Raw genomic sequence first — 19,824 nt, 5'->3', positions numbered from 1 at the left:
AAGAGGCAATTAAACAATATAAAGCGGAAATCAAAAACACAAAAGCCTCTTATTTTGAAAGCAAAATAATCAGTGCTTCCAACTCTCCTTAGGAATTTTTTTAAATCGCAAAATCCCTCATTGATAGTCCGACCACTCCCCTTGATCCCAACAAAATCCAGTCACGATGTGATAGCCAAGCGGAATATTTCTATAAAAAAATACAGAACATCACCTCCACGTTTGAATCACCCACTGGGGCTACTGATAACATAACTATCCCACCGCACTCTACGCCTCAGACACTGGATGAGTTCCCTATGCTTAATGAGAACTCACTTGACATCCTAATGCGGAAGGTCAAATCTGGGTCACCTACTGATCCTGCACCCCCCTGCCATCTAATTAAGATCATAGATACCATTAGGCCTGTCATCCTTAATGTTCTAAACTCCTCCATCGCCACAGGTATAGTCCCTATGGCGTGGAAATGCGCTCAAGTTAGAGCATTACTAAAAAAAAACACCTTGGCCCCGATAACATGGCCAACTACCGTCCAATTTCACTTCTTCCTTGGGTCAGTAAACTGCTGGAGAAACATATTAATGCCTCCATCACACAATATCTTGAAAACAACCTCCTGCTTCATGAGTCGCAGGCAGGCTTCCGTCCCAAGCTAGGAACTGAAGCTGCTCTCCTGTCAGTGACTGAGGTGGCAAGGACACAGATGGATCGAGGCGACACTGTAGCAATCATGTTGCTCGATCTCAGTGGCGCCTTCGACACTATCAACACCAGCATTCTTCTCCACCGCCTACGCCAAATAGGAATATCAGGGAGGGCCATACACTGGCTTCAGTCCTTCCTGGAGAATCGTTCCTTTGAGGTAGTAGAGAGCAACACCCACTCAAAAATTTGGCCCCTTGAACAAGGTGTCCCACAGGGCTCATCTCTGAGCCCTACCCTTTTCAATGTTTATCTACAACCTCTTGCTGACATTGTGCATTCGTTTGGACTAGACATAGTAACCTACGCCGACGATACGCAACTGGTTGTATCATTGAATCAGCCCAACACTCCCCCCCCCCCAACCTCACTAAATGTCTGGTAGCAATAAATCAGTGGATGACTTCCTCACACTTGAAGCTCAATGGTGAGAAAACAGAGCTCATGATTCTGGGCAACTCACTCATCCCTAGTCCTATGCTAGAGTGGCCCCCATGCATGGGAAACCCGCCCCAACCAAAAACCCAAATAAAAAGTCTGGGCATATGGCTGGACTCTAATTTAAATTTTAAACAACAAGCAACTGTCCTGTCCGCCACCTGATTTGGCCTCATGCGGATGCTTGGGAAGGTGCTGCCACTTTTGCCCTTCCAAGCACGCAGAATGATGGTGCAAGCCATCATTCTATCCCGCTTGGATTATGGAAACTCCTTATATTTAGGAGCTCCTATCTCTACCACAAGGAAACTTCAGACTACTCAAAACGCAGCTGCCCGCCTCCTCCTAGGCCTTAGCAGGCGAGAATCTGGCACAGCAGCCTTGAAGAAGCTTCATTGGCTACCCATTAAGGCCAGAGTCCTATTCAAATCTATGTGCATTATGCACAAGGCCATGTGGAAGACCGCCCCGTCTATGATCTGCTCCTTGGCGACCCCTTATCTCCCTCATAGATCTTTAAGATCCAGCACTGCTTTCCTAGCTACAATAAATAAAACCAAACGGGCCAGATGGGGTGGCCGATCCTTCTCCTGGAATGCCGCCAAGGCTTGGAATTCCTTGCCTGATACTCTTCGCAACGAATCTAATCTGCTGAAATTCCGGAAGGACCTGAAAACTCTCCTCTTCATCTAACTCGGCTATCCTAGCCCACCCTTAACTCAGACATTATAGTGCTACGAGGCCTCCGGGTAGATTGCGCTCAAGAAAACACAATTAATAATAATAATAATAATAATAAGTGTATGTTCAAATGTACATGTCTGTGGTCTGCATATTCAAGTCTGTCCGGCACATCCCCTCACCCCTTTGCATTGTATACTTTTATAATAAAGAATCACTTCCCACCTTTGCACATACTTTGCTCCCATTTCTCCCCGCATTCTGCATTGTGTGGCAGAGGTGCCATGCCATGTTTGGTTTGTATACATGGCTAGCCACGGTTCCCACAGTATGTAGTGATGTTGTGTCTGCTAGGTGTACATGTTGTTTGTCATGTTGCATGTGATTATAAAAGGTAGAGCGTTTATTCATGAGCAGTGGTTTCTCCCATTTGCATATCGCTGTCTTAAAGAGGATACAGAACTTTTTCTCACAGGTGAAAAGTGAGAATGTCCAACTGCACAACGCTTCTAAGCTTACAGCCCCCAATCTTGCGTGCTTTCTTAAAACCACACCAACTCCCACAATCAGCCCAACATTCACACAGCTTTCTAATAGCACGTACCTGCTTCTCAATAACATGCACTCCTACAGAATATGTGCTGGCATACCGTCTGTCCTTACTGTTTCAAACTAAGTAACTTCCTGTGGTAATGTCTATTCTCACCCACACAAAACAACTCCCAAACTTCAACTTGACTTTCAAAACCTACTTTGAAAACAGATTTCATTAAACTAACCAAAGTGAAACAGCTTTTATTCAGAACAGAAGTGTCCCTTACTTCTGCAAAAGAAATGTATCGACTGCAGATAACTCGAACTTCAAGTAAAATACAGTCCCTTTTAAATTCGAACCTCCCATTACACTTTGTGAATTGTTACACAATTTTCAACACATCTCTCACACATGGTCTGGCACACTTTTTTAGCTCCACTGCTGCTAGAGGCAGTAATGACCAGCACTCTCGTGAGTATAAAACCCAGTTAGGATTTATTTGTGCACAAAAACAACAACAAACTTGTTTCAGCCTAAGCCTTCGTCAGTGTCGACGGCTGCTGAAAAAACAAACATACATATAATCAAAGTAATCAAAACTGAAGGGGGTGCGTGGCCTGGGTGCCGAGCATGGCGGAAGCCTCTCGTTAGAGCTCCGCAGTTCGTTTCTTCCTTGTGCCAAAATCCTGCATAATCCTTGACCCCAATTGGCATCTTCCGGGGTCCTTCACTGAGGCTCCTGCTGTGATCCTCCAGACGGCCTTTGTGGCGGAAAGGGGATCTGGTCCGCCACGGCTGGCTCCCCATTCTGCAACCGCTGAATCGGCGCCGGAGGGCGGAACAAGCGAGCCGCGGCTGCTGTGGGCCCTCTCAGCCGGAGAGGCTGTGGGGGAGTGCCCTCTACTCCCTATCCCACTTCCAGAGCCACAACGGCGCGGCCCAGCACGGACACGGCTGGGGGGAAGGGAGACGGAGCCCCCGCCACGGCACCATTGAGAGGCGCCCGTCGCCTTCACCGTTGCCTTGTGCGGCTTAGTCTCGGCCCAGCGACATCTCACCTGCGCGCTAAGACTCGTGCTGCCAGAGGGCCTACCCACCTTATTACGATCTGTGGGCCTCCCGGCTGGTGGAGCAGTCCACCCCACCTGAGGCAGAGACAGAGGGCGGCCAGAGCCAGGCATAGCTGGGTGCGTTGCCGTGGAGCGGTGGTGATAGACATTGAGTCGGTGAGGAGCCTGCAGTTCATCAGATTTGGATGTTGTGGTGCCAGGGTGCATCTTCTTCGTGGTGGAAGGTTGGCCACAGATAGAGCCATATCCTCAGCGGTTTGGGGAGGGAGGGGGGGGGGGGGGGGAGGGGGAAGACTACGTCGGGCCCTCATCTTTCGGGCGGCCTACAGCCCTCTCTGGGAACTGCCGCATAGAGCTTGGCTGCCTCTGTGGAGGACCACCAATACTAAGTGTTTCTGCTGATGGGCCCCTCGAAATCGCCTGCAGCGCGAGTTCTGGGCTGCAGCGACGCCCTGCGCTTGAGCCTGGCCGGGGGTTGCCCCTTGTTGGTATCTGTCGCTTCTGCCCGTCGCCTACTATACCGGCCGCCGGGTAGTCCCCAGTCGCCATGGGCAGGGATAAACAGGATGCGGCGGCCCCCAAACAGCATACTATGGACCGCTTTACCACTACAGCCAACCCTACCGGGGGGAGGGCGGTCTACCGAGGGCTTATCATCGGATGCAGTTAAGTTGTTGGAATTGCGGACGGCCCTCGAGGCTCAGATCAGGGTCGTGGGCACAGAGCTATATTTCCTTCACCAAGATCTGCGGAAAGCGGTTGATCGCATCACGGAAGCGGAGACCAGGGTCTCCACTGTCGCGGACTCTGTCACGGAGCTACAGCGCAAAGTGGACATACTGACCAAGCAATCACAGGAGATGGGGGCACGGGTCGAAGACGCCGAGGGGTGGCCCAGACGCAACAATCTGAGCTTGGTGGGCTTCCCGGAGGGCTGCAAGGGAGCCTCCATTGACAAGTTCATCTTGGAGTGGCTAAAGACGCTGATGTTGTGCGGTCCATTGCTCTCTGGCCAAGAAACCGCTGCCGGGGGAAAGCCCGATGCCAGTGATCGCCCGACTCCTTAACTACTCAGATCGGGATTCCGTACTCCGATATGCCAGACTTCATAAGGATAGAATGTTCTTTGACTCACACTCCATCATGATTTTTCCCCTTACTACACTAAGTTGGTGCAGCAACAGCATCAGTCTTTTGTGGCTGCCAAGAGAAGGCTTCGCGATCTGAACTTAGCCTGTGCCCTGTTATTTCTTGCACGGATGAAGGTGATGTTCAATGAAAAATCCTTTTTCTTCAATACTCCGGAAGAAGTGTTTGTGTGGACTGATGAGACGTATTCTTAAACCCCACTCACCGCTTCCAGTGGACTCTGACTCCTCCCAGGGCTCGCATCGGAGTGGTCGACAAGGGTGAGGTACGACATCCAGGCGACATCGTTCCTGCTTCAACTTTTGGGCTCCAGAGACTGAGTTGCTTTGGAACACATTGCTTTGTTTGTCCTATGTTCACTTCCTGGGGTGGGTTATGACTACGGGCTGTGGCCACACGCCAATTTGACTGAGCCATAACGATGGGGGTCTTTATTACAGGCCCTGGAGGGATCTGAACTTGGTTCGCCCTGGACGTTTTGGGGGATATTGGATAAGTTGGGTGGGGGGATCCATTGGTCGTCCTGTTGGGGGCCTGGGGTGGGTTTACAGATACTCCGAGATGCAGGAAGTATGGGGGTTGGGGGAAGTGGGGGGACAGAGGGAAGTTTTTCAGTTGGATTTTTATTCATTGTATATGTCCGCACTATGCACACGCCACATTGCTTCGCCTGAAGCCGTTATCTCTTTGGACACTTCGGGATGGCCCACACGACAGATAACACGCCTCTGGGAGTGCTGATTGTTCTTGACTGGAATGTACTTGGCTTGCTTTGTAAAGTCAAACGAGAGGCAGTGCTCCACCAGGCAAAGTGCTATGCAGCAGATGTCCTATTGTTCCAGGAAACACACCTCCTGGGAACGAAGTCCCCATGCCTAGCCCGTTACGGTTATTCCACGGTGTATCATTCTGGATTTACACGGGGGCACAGGGTACTGCCATTCTCATTCACCGTAGGGTGCCTCTCTAAATCCAATGACATTGGCTAGATCTGGGGGGGTCGATTCACACTCTGGTACCTTAGCCAGCGAACACACTACGCTTTGTAGCGTATAAGCCTCTCCGTCACTCGGCCAGACGTTCATAGATAAAATAAAGCATCTTTGGGGGGACCTCCCGGGGGGCCTTATGATAATTGGAGGCGAATGGAATGATATTATGGGTCCTTTGGATAGGTGGCGAGCCCGACAGCCTGATACACCCTGCATCATCCAAATTAAACGTACTTGTACATACTCTGCTAGGTGGACATGTGGCTCCCTGCACCCGACGGAAGCTAGGTTCTCCTACGCATAATCGGTTCACCCCACTCTTTCACGTCTAGAATATTTATTCCTCCCACACAGCTATCTGCACAGGGTGGTGCATACATCCATTCTGCCCAGTGGCCTATCGGACCACTTGCCGATCCAACTTAAATTGCGACGACTAACTAGCAGGGCACTCTATTGCTGGCGTATGTCCCCCTGGCTGCTCTGGGACGAGGCATATAGGGAGATGCTAAGTCGGACAATCATCGATTACTTTAGACACAATGCCAGCACATGCCAGTCCCCAGTTATTTTATGGGAAGCCTTTAAGCTCACAATTCGGGGTGTGGATATAAGTTACCGCACCAGTGAGAAACGTCGCCCCATGGCCCATGTACATGACCTAGAGCTCCGGCAGGAGGAACTCCAATCCCTTGTGGTGGGCGGCTCTGACCGCGCCGGAACCTGGGGCACATGCAGCAACTGCTCCATCAGGCTCACACAGACTGTGCTAAGGACATCTGGCTGGCCTCCGAGCACAGGATCTACCACTGGGGTGACAAGTCTAGCCAAATGGTTCATAGGCTTTGTCAGGCTAGGGTCGCCCAGACGCAGGTACCCCTTCTGCAGTCCCCCGCGGGCAAGGCCTGCGCATCCCCTGAGGCGGTAGTCCAGGCCTTTGCTGATTTTACGCAACATTCTACGAAGAACGGGAGGTAATCTCCGATCCCTTGATAGGTGCCTTTTTTGTAGATATTCCTCCCCGACGCCTCTCGGCCGAGCAGCGTGATGTCCTGGAGGAGCCCATCTCGTTGGATGAACTGCGGTCTGCTCTCTCCAGCATCCACCCTGGTCTCTCCAGCATCCACCCTGGTCGTGCACTGGAACCAAATGGGTTCCCCTATGACTTCATGAGGTCCCATTTAGATACTCTGGGACCCTACTTGCTCGGGGTGATCCACGACGCCTCGGAGAAGCATATTGTTCCTCTGGATTGGAGACACGCAGAGGTGGTGGTATTTCTCAAGCCGGGTCGCCCACAAGACGACCCGGGCTCCTATCGCCCCATCTCTTTGCTAAACTTTGAGCCCAAGCTGATATGGAGGATCCTGGCAGACCACCTCCGCACCTGTATACAGGATTTGGTGCACCTGGAGCAGTCTGGCTTCATGCTGCAGTGTTCTACCAGACATAATATCAGACGAGCTCAGAACGTGGTGACGGAAGCTCATCATCTGGGACGTCCAGCTGCAGTCCGGTTGGCCGATATCGACAAGGAGTTCGAATCGTTAAGTTTGATGGACCTTTTTAAGCTCTTGGAGGCAGTTAATTTGGGTCCTAAATTCTGGGCCTATATGTAATTGCTGTACACGGACTTCACTGCTCCGGTCCGAGTGGCTGGCCATTGATTGGCTCCTTTCTCCATTCGGAGGGGCACACAGCAGGGTTGCCCGCTCTCCCTACTGCTGTTTGCATTGGCTATTGAGCCCTTGGCAGCATTGGTCCGCCTCGACTCTAGCATACAGGGTCTGGAATGCTCTCCGGAGTGCACAAATATGATTGCGCTTTACGCTGATGACGCCCTGTTTTTTATGTCGGATCCGTGGGCCTCCGGGCCTCGGGTGCTGCAGATTCTGCGGGTCTTCGGGGAGACCTCCGGCCTCTGTGCCAACCCATTCAAATCCATCCTGTTTCGATTTGTGCGGATGAGCAGTCCCAAGCTTGGGCCTTGCAGTTGGTGGTCGCTGAGGCAGGATTCCGGTACCTCGGGATAGTTGTTACACGGTGCCCATCTGAAGCATGGTCACGGAATATCACTCCGTTACTGCCTACGGTACAGGATAAGATGACGGTGTGGTCCCAACTCCCCCTCTCGCTATATGGTAGAGCGGCAATTTTTAAAATGGTATCTTTGCCTCGCCTGCTCTATAGGCTGCAGAACTACCCCTTTCCAATCCCCCGTTGTGGTTTTGTCAAATTAATGCATTACTCAATAGGTTTCTCTTGTGGGGTGGAGCGGTTCGGGTGGCGCTGGCGACATGAGTCCAATCTACCTACTGCTGTGGGATTGCGGCGGCGGATGTTCAGGCGTACTACTGGACATCGCATCTCCTTGTGATAAATGACTGGTGGTATGGTTCACAATCAGACCCAGCTTATGCTGTGGAACAACTCTTCATGGCCCAAACCCCACTGCTCCACTTCTTGTACAGCTCCTCATCTCTGCTGCAACTTCCCCCGGCATGCAGGACTGTCATCCAGATCTGGAGGCGTGCGGTCAGACGGATGGGTTGGTGGGGTAAACTCACCGGTGCGACACCTCTATGGCGCGGCACATACTTGCAGCCTGTCACAGCTCTGGTATGTTTCCGTAGGTGGGATGACATCGGGATCTCTGTGTTGGGTGATGTAATGCGGGGGTCCACAATCAAATCCTTTCAGCAGCTACAGGCTGATTTCGGCCTCCATAAAATGCAATTTCACAGATATCTGCAACTAAGGCATGCCATATCCCCATTAATAAGGGGCCTTGCAGGTCTACCAGAGTTCCACCCGTTGAAGGGCTAGTTGCTCATGGGGGATCTGGGTGCCCACAAGTTTCGTCAAATTTATCAAACATTAACTACACACATCACGACCACTTTACACCACCGGACTCGGGTGGCGTGGGAAGCAGATGTGCCCACATTGACGGATGATGACTGGGCAGAGGCACTGACTAGCCCCCGGTACTCTGCAGTCTCTACCCGGTATCGACTGATCCACTTTAAATATCTTCACAGGGCTTATTTTAAGCGTGCACGCCATTACAAGATTGGGGCTATTCGGTCCCCTATGTGCCTCCATTGCGATTTGGAGGGGTCGCTTCTCCCTACTGTGTGGACATGTGGGGCACTGCAGCTGTTCTGGTAAGGTGTAAGGTCCTGCTTGGGGCAGGTTTTGGCATGGTGCATTCCAGCAGACCCTCGTTTGATACTCCTGCACAGTTCCGAGGACATTGGGAGGAATAGATATAAAAGGCATTTATTGTTTCAGGGGCTTGCGCTAGCTAAACAGGACATTGCACAACACTGGAAGGCTAGTTCCCCACCCAGTATAGGCACCTGGAAAAAAGAAATGGATAGGTGCCTGTCTGCTTAAGTCACAGTATTTCAGGCTAGGGGATGTCGGCAAAAACACAAGAAGATCTGAGCCAGATGGGCCACGTATCCTTGCATAGACCTGTCTCTCCTGGCGCCGGTGGTTTCCCGAAACCCTATTGATAGGCTGGTGGTGAGCAATTCATCAATATAGAGTAATTGTGTTGTGCAGAGGTAAAGGAGCAAGATTGCACTACGTTCGTATAATGCTGAGTAAATGATGTGTGATGCATAGTTGGGGTGGGGGAGGGGGTTTTGCGTCTGCTGTTTTGCAGACATCACTGGTGATATTATTAGGTGCCTTGCAATAGTATATTGTATCTTTACACGCTTCGATGCTCGCTGGACTTGCCCATTTGGTCCCTTGAAAATCAATAAAATTTGTTGTTAAAAAAAAAAAAACTGAAGGACATTTCATTCACAAATAATAAGCGCAATATTGTAGTGTGCAGGAGGTTTACAACTTATCTACATATTGTCAATTTAATTGATTCTACATTTCAATCCTTAGCAAATTGAATTCAATGCAACAATTAAACAAATCAATTCTGTTATTCACAGTCCAAAGGAGACAATGATATCAAGTCTTTACTTCACTTCCCCATCACTACCATCTAGTGAAGAATTAATTAAACCACTTCTGGCACACTCCACATCTCATGCGCATGTAAACATATTTCGATTAGCATTATTTAGCCATAGATGGGCCTACATATTCTGTATGTTCTACAATTAGAACCCTTTACTCAAATTGCCCTGGATGGGCTTCGATAAATATTATGGGCCATTATATTTTTCTTGTGCTATCATTTCTATCAGTTATCTGCCCTTCATTGCCAGAGTCATATTAATGCTTTGCTTGGCACCTACTTCACAGATGTGTTACTAGCTCACCCCCTCCATTTAGACCATTCGGGAATTTTGTCTGGAGTTCGATAATATATCTCGACTCAAGACGTCCTAATTTCGTCTCCATGTCACCTCCCCTGACTTCATTTGGGATAGTGTCTAGGCAGAAGAATTTTAAGAGTGCCCTTTTGCTTCCATGATGACTTAAAAAGTGGCGTGCCACAGGATAATTAGCATCATTATTTGCAATTGCTTGTTGGTGCTCTAGGACTCTCATCTTTACCGGGTGTATGGTGCTGCTCACGTAGCGATAGCCATATGGGCATTCCAAACAGTAAACTACATGAAGTGTGGTGCAGGTCATGAATTTTGTGATCCTTCTTTCCTTTCGGCAAGCTCGGATCAGATACAAGATCACTCTTCTGCTACTAGTGCACGCTTTGCACTTCCCACATGGGAAAGAACCGTGTAGGTCCTGCAAGCTGAAGCCTGACTTTAATAGGGGCAAGTGACTCTCCACAGATGGTCTCTTATAGATCAGGATTTTCCAAATGAGATTTGTGGATAATCTGGAAGTTCCTTGCCTACCACGCTGTCTGATTGTAGCGTTTTCCGAAGGATAGCTCTTATTTTTCCTGTGGCATTTGAGTAACTTGTGATCAGTCTCAGGCTTCCTGGGTCTTTCTCGGTTCTTGTTGTGTGTGTTTCCTGTGGTAGCTCATGTCTCTTTATCCCTGACTTTCTGTTAGGCTGTTCTTTAGGTTTTGTGTGAGGTGCCTCTGGTCTTGAAGCGTCTCACACAGTAATTCACTGCCTCCTCATAGTCTGATTGTCTTGAGCTGTTCCTCTTTATACGGAGTAACTCCCCATATGGGATGCTCCTTATGAGGTCGCTAGGTGGCTGCTACGCCCATGTACAGTTGCATGCTGTTATCTTCCTATACAGGGCTGTCTTGATGACATTAGAAATTACAAACCTTCAAATCAAGGAAATTAACTTCACTGGTACTCATTTCCCCAGTGAATTTGAGATTCAGTTGGTTATCATTAAGGACGGAGATATATCCTCTCGCTGATTCTTTCGACCCTCTCCAAATAATGAAGAGGTCATCGATATATCTCCGCCAGCAAACCACCTTCTCCACCCAATCTCCTTTGTCATCAGCCCAAGCCACCTGCTTCTCCCACCAGCCCAAAAACAAGTTTGTGTAGCTGACGGCGAAGCAGGTGCTCATAGCCGTTCCCTGTACATGTCTCTACCTCTGACCCTGGAAAATGAAAATGTTATTGTTAAAGCAAAATGTGATACATTCTAGTAACATTTAGCTGTGCTATCGAATTGAACGACATTTCAAAAAGTTATCGCTATCTCTCTCTCTCGCTATATATATATATATATTTTTTTTTTTTTAAGATTTTTTATTACAATTTAACATCAGACAACTAAACTTGTCAGGCCCTCCTAAATGATTCTAGCAAGATTTATTATAGTGGCAATGTTCTACTCCAGAGGTTTGTTAAAGGGGCAATCAAAACAAAAAATATTGCCTACAAAGATAAACTGTGGGGCTTCATGTACCACTTGGAGGTATGCAAGTTTTAACCCAGTGCTGTAGCAATCTGCCTTCAAAGGCATATTGGTTTTACATATGGGCTTCATAATAAATAAATAACACCTACTACTTTTCTCAATAAACAGATCAGACCTCTGGCCTCTGAAATAACCTTCTCCGACGACCCAATCAGTCCTATTGTGTTTATTATTGGCTTGTCACACTAACCCGCTTAGAACCACAGAACGGCACAGAAGCTTTCTCACAAGGCACTTATTTGGTACACTGTAATAAAATTAGAAGTATGCTCAAAATTATAGTTTTCAAAGCATTATAAAATCCCTAAGAGGGCCAAATAGGGTTTAAAATAGTGCAAATCTCCTGTAGATGGGGTCACCAGCATCCAAGTCCAGGCCTGCTATGGTAACGGTCTCCTCCTCTCAAGCATTTGAGGTACAGCTCTCAACGCTCGACCATCACAACCGTAGGTCACTCGACCCGACACTGACAATACCCAGCCAAACAGGGGGGCTTGCCTGACCGTGCCATTGTGTCAGAAACCCAACCCCACCTAACCACTACCGGCTCATGCCGCATGCGCTCTCTAATAACGTGGCAGTGTTAACAAATGAAATATTTGAATTACAAAATTAGCAATGGTAGAAAAAATACTCCCACCAGAAAAGAATAAGAAATTTGATAGTAAACAATAACGTTGGGGTTCAGGGGGGGGGCTGGTGCCTTCTGTCTAGTTCCCCGTTCATTGGTTTTAGCTTAAGGTGCCAAGTGCATATGCGAATTTATGGACGCTCCCTAGGGCTCGCTTTAAAAGGGCCTGCCTACAGGAAACAGGTGCTTGGTTTCTTGAATGGTCCCTTGCATTGTGTTTCCGGTTCCTGTTTCACCTTGTTCGCTTTCCATTGAGCTTTATTCCAGCGGTCCTTCCAAGGGCTGGATTTTGATACCCCTTTTTCCCTTTTTTTTCCCGGTTTCTTATACCTTTGGGCATAACTGAACCCTTATTGGGGACCTGTTTTGATATTTCGGTGACGTTTGGGGATTCGCGGCTGCGTTTCATATGAGTTCTGGCATCCTGTTATTTACCCTTTTTGTACTCAAACCATCTTGTTGTGTGTCTTTTGCGTGGTTTCACGAAGGAGCTGAACAACGGCCGTTTTTTTGTGCTACCTTCGTGTTCTTTTAAAGTCCAGTTTTTTTTTGGGTATCTTTCAAATTCCCTTGACGCCTATTTTCCCCTGTCCCTTTTTTGTCTTTCCATTTTGAATTCCACCCTCTTTGACATTCTCGGTGTTTCCCGAGGGGGCGTGGTTGGTCTGGGGTTACACAAGAAAGAACCAATACGATTGCAGTGGAGTTATTCCTGTTTTGTATCAAGCCTCCCGTTTGTTAACTGGGCGGTCTCGTCTGAGTCAAGCAGTTAGCTGCCGAGAAGCCGGTGGAGACGAGCTGTGTTCCCCAAGACCTTGGGTTCCCTTGTTTTGTTTACCCACCTTCTGCCGGTGTCGTGTTCTCCACCACCCAGTTTATTCGTGGGTGTTGGGGGTCACGGCGAGGGTAGGGGATTGGGACGTTCTTCACTCCTGCGGTGTTTGGCTGGTCGGCATCGGAACAGAAAACCAAGCCCACAAATTGATACATCGCCCGAGTGAAGAATGGTTGAGGAGGCAGCGGGAGGGGCTTCTTCGATGCAGGAACTTATGCAGGCCTTAGCACTTATGCAGGGTGAAGTCCAATCCCTTCGTCAGGAGAATCATGTGTTACGGGTGACACTGAGTGAGGTGAAGGAAAACGCCAAGAGAAGCGGGAGGGATACCTCAGTAAAGGCTAAGACCCCCGTGATTCAGCCAGCCACATTTAAATATGAGAGGAGTGGGGGGCAGAGTGGGTCTCCTTCTCCGTTGTCTGTTACTGTGAACACTCCTGTGCCAGTGCCTCTAGCAGCCCCTGAGAGGTTTTCCTTGGAAAGTAGCAGATATGCTATTTTTATGAACCAGTGCCATTTGCACTTTATGTGTCGACCAACTGCTTTTCCCGATGATACTACTAAGGTAGCGTTTGTGATCTCATATCTTTCGGGTACTGCTGCTGGTTGGGTGGCCCCCTTAGTCGAAAATAATGACGCTGTGTTAAGTAGTTTTCCGGCCTTCAAGCTCCCGATGCATAGTCTGTTTGCTAAGCATGCGTTTATGCAGGCAAGCAATGCTGAATTGCTAAAGCTACGGCAGGGTAAGCAGGATCTTCTGGCTTATGTGGCTACCTTTAACCGCTTAGTAGCAGAGACACAATGGCCCATGGCAAAGAGAACATCTTTATTTTATCAGGGCTTGTGCGAGGACTTAAAAGACATAGTCTCACAGGTTGTAGACCCCCCCGAAGATTGTGCTTAATTTATCGATTTGGTTGTAAAACCATCGAATGAGTGAGAGGAATGGGGAAAAGACCAGGTTTCAACCCCCGAGGACAACTGTAACCAAGAGAGAAACATTTGAAAGTGGGGGTGTGAAGACAGATACCGAACCTATGCCACTGGGTGGGGTGCGGGGTCCCTTATCCAAGGAGGAAAAGGAGCGGAGGCGGTTGTTGAAGTTGTGTTTGTATTGTGGGAGGGGTGGACACTTCGCTCGAGAGTGTCCAGTGAAACCGTCCCGGTTACCTGTGAATAAGGCTGTGGATTTCGTGGGAAGGGGGTGTGAGAGGCCTTCTGTCCTTGAGAGCGATTTTTGTAATCCATATGATGTACAAGGGGCAGTTCAAAGAGTCCCGCATCATTTCACGGTGACAGCTTGCTTTGCTTATTCATCTAGTGGTAGAACTTCCTTGTCGGTGTTATTGGACTGTGGGGCCACAGGGAACTTTATGGACATCGGGTTGGCCGAGAAGTTGATGGTTCCGTGTGTGTTGAAGAAACAACCTGAACCCGTGAGGGCCATTGACGGCACAGAGCTATCCTCTGGGTCGATCGTTCGACAGACCGAACCTCTGCTGATGACATTCGATAATGGGCATTCTGAGACAGTCTGTTTCGATCTGATAGCCGCACCAGCATTTGGGGTGATACTCGGGGTGCCCTGGTTACAGGCCCATAATCCCAGGATCGATTGGGCGCGGACGTTGGTCAAGCTCGATTCAGAGTATTGCCTTCTTCACTGTTATTGTGAGGTAACTGATTGGGTGTCTCCGTTGTCTTGTGCAGCGAGTGGTTGCGTTCAGAACAGTTTGCCTTCTTCGTTTGTGGCATACAAGGAGGTGTTTGATAAGGAACAGGCGTGTGTTTTGCCACCACACAGGGCTTTTGATTTTGATTGCCGTATTGATTTGGTTCCGGGGGCCATATTGCCCTGTAGCAGGGTTTATGCATTGTCGGAGCCGGAGGAGAAACATCTACGGCAGTATTTGGATGAGATGTTGAAGAATGGGTTTATCCGACCTTCTTCTTCGCCTGTATCATCCTCCATCTTTTTTATACCGAAGCGGGAGGGTGATCTTCGCGCTTGCGTGGACTACAGAGCGTTAAATAAGGTTACAATAAAGAACAAGTACCCATTACCTCTCATACCGGTGTTGTTAGATCAGCTGTGACATGCCAAGGTGTCTACAAAGCTTGATTTAAGAGGTGCTTACTATCTCGTTCGCGTCCGAGAGGGCGACGAATGGAAAACGGCGTTCCGCACCAAGTTTGGTTTGTTTGAGTATTGTGTTATGCCTTTTGGTTTGTGTAACACCCCTGCCGCTTTTCAGTTTTTTATTAATGAGGTTTTGCGTGAGTTGTTGGATATCAGTGTGATCGTTTACATTGATGACATTTTGGTTTTTTCCCAGTCCTTTGAGGAACCTAATGCACATGTTTCGCAGGTTTTGTCTAAGTTGTTGGAACACCGTTTATTTGTCAAGCTGGATAAGTACACGTTTGGTGCGACACATGTTGAGTTTTTGGGATTCTTGATTTCGGCGGATGGTATTAAGATGGATCCCCGGAAGATTGAAGCTATTGTCAACTGGCCCATACCCACGTGTCAAGAATATACAGGTGCTACTTGGTTTCGCCAGCTTCTACAGGCGTTTTATCAGCCATTTCTCTGATATTGTTTCGCCTATGACTTCATTGTTGAAGAAGGGAGTGGTGTTTGATTGGACGCCTGCAGCACAGTTGGCTTTGGAAAGTTTAATTGGGCATTTTACATCTGCTCCTGTGTTGATGCATCCTGATCCTGCCCTTCCGTTTTATGTAGAGGCGGATGCGTCCCAGCTAGCAGTTGGGGGCGTGTTGTCTCAGGGTGACCGTGAAACTGGGTTGATGCATCCAATCGCGTTTTTTTCGAAAAAACTACTACCTGCTGAGCAGAATTATACTGTGGCCGAGAGGGAGCTATTGGCCATAAAGCTGCCTTTTGAGGAATGGCGCCACTATCTTTGAGGGGCTCGTCACCCCATTACGATCTATACAGATCATAAGAACTTGGAGTTTTTCCGGTCTGCCAGGGCTTTGACTCCCAGGCAGATGAGATGGGTGCTGTTTTTTTAATGAATACGATTTTACCATCACGTGTAGGCCAGCAGCTCAACAGGGGAAGTCTGATGCATTATCTCGGATTTATGCGGATCCGTCACAAGGAGGGCGGGTAGAGGAGACCCGATTTATGATTCCAAGTGATAAGATCGTTGGTTGTGCCTCCATAGATGACTTTATGGTTAAAGTGCAGGATGAAATGAAACAGTTTGATCTGGCTCCGTGGCTGTCGGAACCTGGGTTTACGTTAAAGGATGGGTTATTGTATCAGGCAAAGAAGTTGTTTGTGCCCCCTGAGTTGCGTACACTGGTTCTTACTTATTGTCATTCATCGTCCTTGGTTGGGCATCCTGGGGTCAATAAGACCAAAGAGATGTGTATGCGTTGGTTTTGATGGAAGTCTCTGGCCCATGATTGCAGGTATTTGTGGCCTCATGCCCGGTGTGTGCTGTCAGTAAGTACTCGCACATGTCCCCATCTGGGTTGTTGCACCCTTTGCCAGTGCCTCCCTCCCCCTGGCATATGATCAGTATGGATTTTGTGACCGATGTGCCGCCTGATTCAGGGTTTACGACCATTTTGGTTGTAGTGGATTTATTCACTAAAACGGCACACTTGATTCCCTTGCCAGGGTTACCTACGTCTAGAGAATTGGCTGATGTGTTTATGGCCCAAGTGATTCGACTGCATGGGGTGCCTTCTGCCATCGGTTCAGATATAGGGGCACAGTTTGTATCACATTTCTGGACTGCCCTATGTTCCGTCTTTAAAGATGGATGTACGTTTGTCAACAGCTTACCATCCACAAAGTGATGGGCAAACAGAACTCACCAATCAAACCATGGAGCAGTATTTGCGTTGTTTACTAACGTCACTGACGGGCAATTGGGTACAAGCCCTTCCTGTGGCTGAGTTCGCCTAAATTACCAGTATGCACTCAGCTCTAGGTATGTCGCCGTTTTACTGTTCGATGGGGTTCCATCCCAAGACAATTCCCATTCAGCCATCTGAGAGGGTGCCAGCAGTGGATTCCCTTAGTAGGGGTTTGATTGAAATCTGGAAGAAAGCCCAACAGCAACTATTTGACTCCCAGAGGTCATGAAGGTACAGGCAGACAGGCACAGACTGCCAGCTCCCCTGTATGCCGTTGGGGATAGGGTTTGGCTAGCAACAAAAAATCAGAAGTTGCCGGGACCAAGGAAATTACAGCCTCGGTTTGTGGGTCCCTTTCCTGTCCAGAAGGTGGTGAATCCAGTTACGATTAGGTTGACTTTACCGGTTGAGTAAAGTATTCATCCTGTATTTCATACCTCTTTGTCGAAGCCAGATGTCACCACCACTCAAGAGTTGCCACCTCCTCCTCCTGTTTTGATTGATGATAACGTGGAGTATGAGGTTAATACTGTATTGGATTCCAAGCGGATGAAGGGACGACTGTATTACCTTATTGACTGGAAGGGATATCCCCCAGAGGACCGTTCTTGGGTTCCGGCGAGTCGGGTGCATGCTGCCCGGTTGGTTCGTCTGTTTCATCGCCTGCACCCTGGGAAACCTCGGCCGGTAGGAAGGCTTTTGGGGGGGGGGGGGTACTGTTGGGGTTCAAGGGGGGCCGGTGCCTTCTGTCTAGTTCCCCGTTCATTGGTTTTAGCTTAAGGTGCCAAGTGCACATGCGAATTTATGGACGCTCCCTAGTGCTCGCTTTAAAAGGGCCTGCCTACAGGAATCAGGTGCTTGGTTTCTTGAATGGTCCCTTGCCGTGTGTTTCCTGTTCCTGTTGTTCCACCTTGTTCCCTTTCCATTGAGCTGTATTCCAGCGGTCCTTCCAAGGGCTGGATTTTGATTCCCCCTTTTTTTCTCTGTCCCTTTTTTGTCTTTCCATTGTGAATTCCACTCCCTTTGACATTATCGGTGTTTCCCGAGGGGGCGTGGTTGGTCTGGGGTTACACAAGAAAGAACCAATACGATTGCAGTGGAGTTATTCCTGTTTCGTATCAAGCCTCCCGTTTGTTAACTGGGCGGTCTCCCTCAATCTTGTGTGGGCTAAGATGAAGACATTGCAGCTTTGAAGGTATTTTCTCTGATCATTGATATTGAGATATATGTATAGATATATAGTTATTTCTACATGTGTTTTTGTCTGTGTGCTGAGTGACCAGCCTGTGAAATATTTCTGTTCTTAACCATATATTTATGTACATACAGTTATTCTCCTATGCATTAATTGTTTGCTTGTGTTTTACTTCCTTGCATTTCACTTGTGAATGTTTCATTATTATCTGACTTGTAAGGGTTTAGTATCTGCATGTGTTTTATCATAACCATCTGCTTATGTTTAATCCCATGCATTTGCATTATTATTTGCTTGCACATATATATAGGTATATTTATATTTGCATGTTGTTTTATCTCATTCATTTAACATCTAGCAAACCCTTTCGGTTAGAGAGTGTTGAACCAATAAAACCCCAACCTTTATTATGAAAACTGTCTTTTGATGTGCCTCATTTCATGAGTGTGGAGCCCCCTTTCCAGGTGCTTTCTTGCTTTACCGAGTGCCTCTGCTGGAAAGTGCTGCATTTCTTTTATTTGGGAGTGTAAAGCAAGACAGTCATGTACACTCATTGCACTCTAAAAGAAAAAGTGAAGCATACATATTTCCTTACCCAACCACCCGAGGAAAAAAGACCTGGAAAAAGTGGTTCAAGTAGCACTGTGCAAATGTTAAATCTAGTGAAAGTAGACGAAGGACCAAATCCTGTGCTGTTTAGGCTATGTTCCTACAAGCTCAGCTTTTTTATCGAGTGTCAAGTATGTTCAAAACAGCTGATTGAATTTAGAGATGCCATCTATAAGCAACAGTAACTAACTTATACAGTTACCAAACAAAAGAATAGCTTAAATCCACCAACCTTCTTTCTTTTCTTGGTTCTCCTCTGCAGCGGTTTTGTCTGCTCTAAAGAAAATCCGGGCACTACTGAGTGAGAAATAAAGAAGCTCAAATTCCTAAACAAGGGTAAAAGGAAAAATAACTCTGTGTGAGCATATATAGTCTCTATGAACATAGGTATTTTTGTCATCTTTTGCATGAAGAAACTGAAACGTAATACAGGCTAACATGCATATATAGTAGGTGTTGTTGTCCACTGAATATTTCAAGCAAAAGAAGACTGACTACAGTATAGCAAGATACATTTAAAACTGAATTTAAGATGCAGGCCATATTTCTTAGTAAATCAAATATGAGTGAGAGTGGGTATCTCCTCTATGTTTACACTATGTTGTGACAGAAGGGATATTGATTTTGTTTTTAAATATTTTTATTAAAATGTTTTGTTACAGAACAGCAAGAATCCAATTTCCATACATTTAAATACCTTCGTGATCACATTTCTGAAGTTTACAGTCACAGCATAAACTAACTTGTTTCCTTTATATAAAAATTAAACAGATAAGAAGGAATGTGTATAGAAAGAAAACATAACAAAAAAAGGAAACATCGCAGCAACATTAATAAACTATTGTACATTTTCCTTCCACTCTGGATGGGTTCCCAAATTCGCCTCCCAAATAACCTGCCCTTTTTGCCCATGAGGGTGAACTGGTTGGTACAAAGTGAATGAAGTTCATGGGATGGTCGGGTTGCGACTGAGGCTCAGCAGAGGTAACTTGTTTAAGCTTAGATTTTTAGGGACACGAGGGAATCATGTTGTTATGGAAGGTGGGATTCAGTTAATGGCGGCAGAGGGGTTACCATGATGGGAGTGGTTGAAATGGGTTTTGTATTTTGCATTTTTCTTTTATGTCTCTAATCATTTCACACATTCGTTTTGCATAATATCGGTGTCAGGTTTTGAGGGATCAAGTTTTGAGGGATCGAGGATACAGAGGGAATGGGAGGGATTGGATGATGTAGTATTTTACAGTAT

General features: G+C 47.5%; 1 protein-coding gene across 1 annotated transcript in view; it reads right to left on the bottom strand.

Annotated features, from left to right (window-relative positions):
- WASHC4 (WASH complex subunit 4) overlaps window positions 1-19,824 on the bottom strand; it is a 975,954-nt gene that overhangs the window by 92,549 nt on the left and 863,581 nt on the right. Inside the window, exon 32 of the mRNA XM_086919270.1 lies at window positions 18,808-18,901. Coding sequence (XP_086775396.1) covers window positions 18,808-18,901 — 94 coding nt within the window. The remainder of the gene's footprint in view (window positions 1-18,807; window positions 18,902-19,824) is intronic.

This window comes from Lissotriton vulgaris, chromosome 1_1, assembly GCF_964263255.1.
Source record: "Lissotriton vulgaris chromosome 1_1, aLisVul1.2, whole genome shotgun sequence".
NCBI classification, from domain to species: Eukaryota; Metazoa; Chordata; class Amphibia; order Caudata; family Salamandridae; genus Lissotriton; species Lissotriton vulgaris.
The sequence above is the reverse complement of the archived record's forward strand: the minus strand, read 5'-3'. Positions and strand labels throughout refer to the sequence as shown.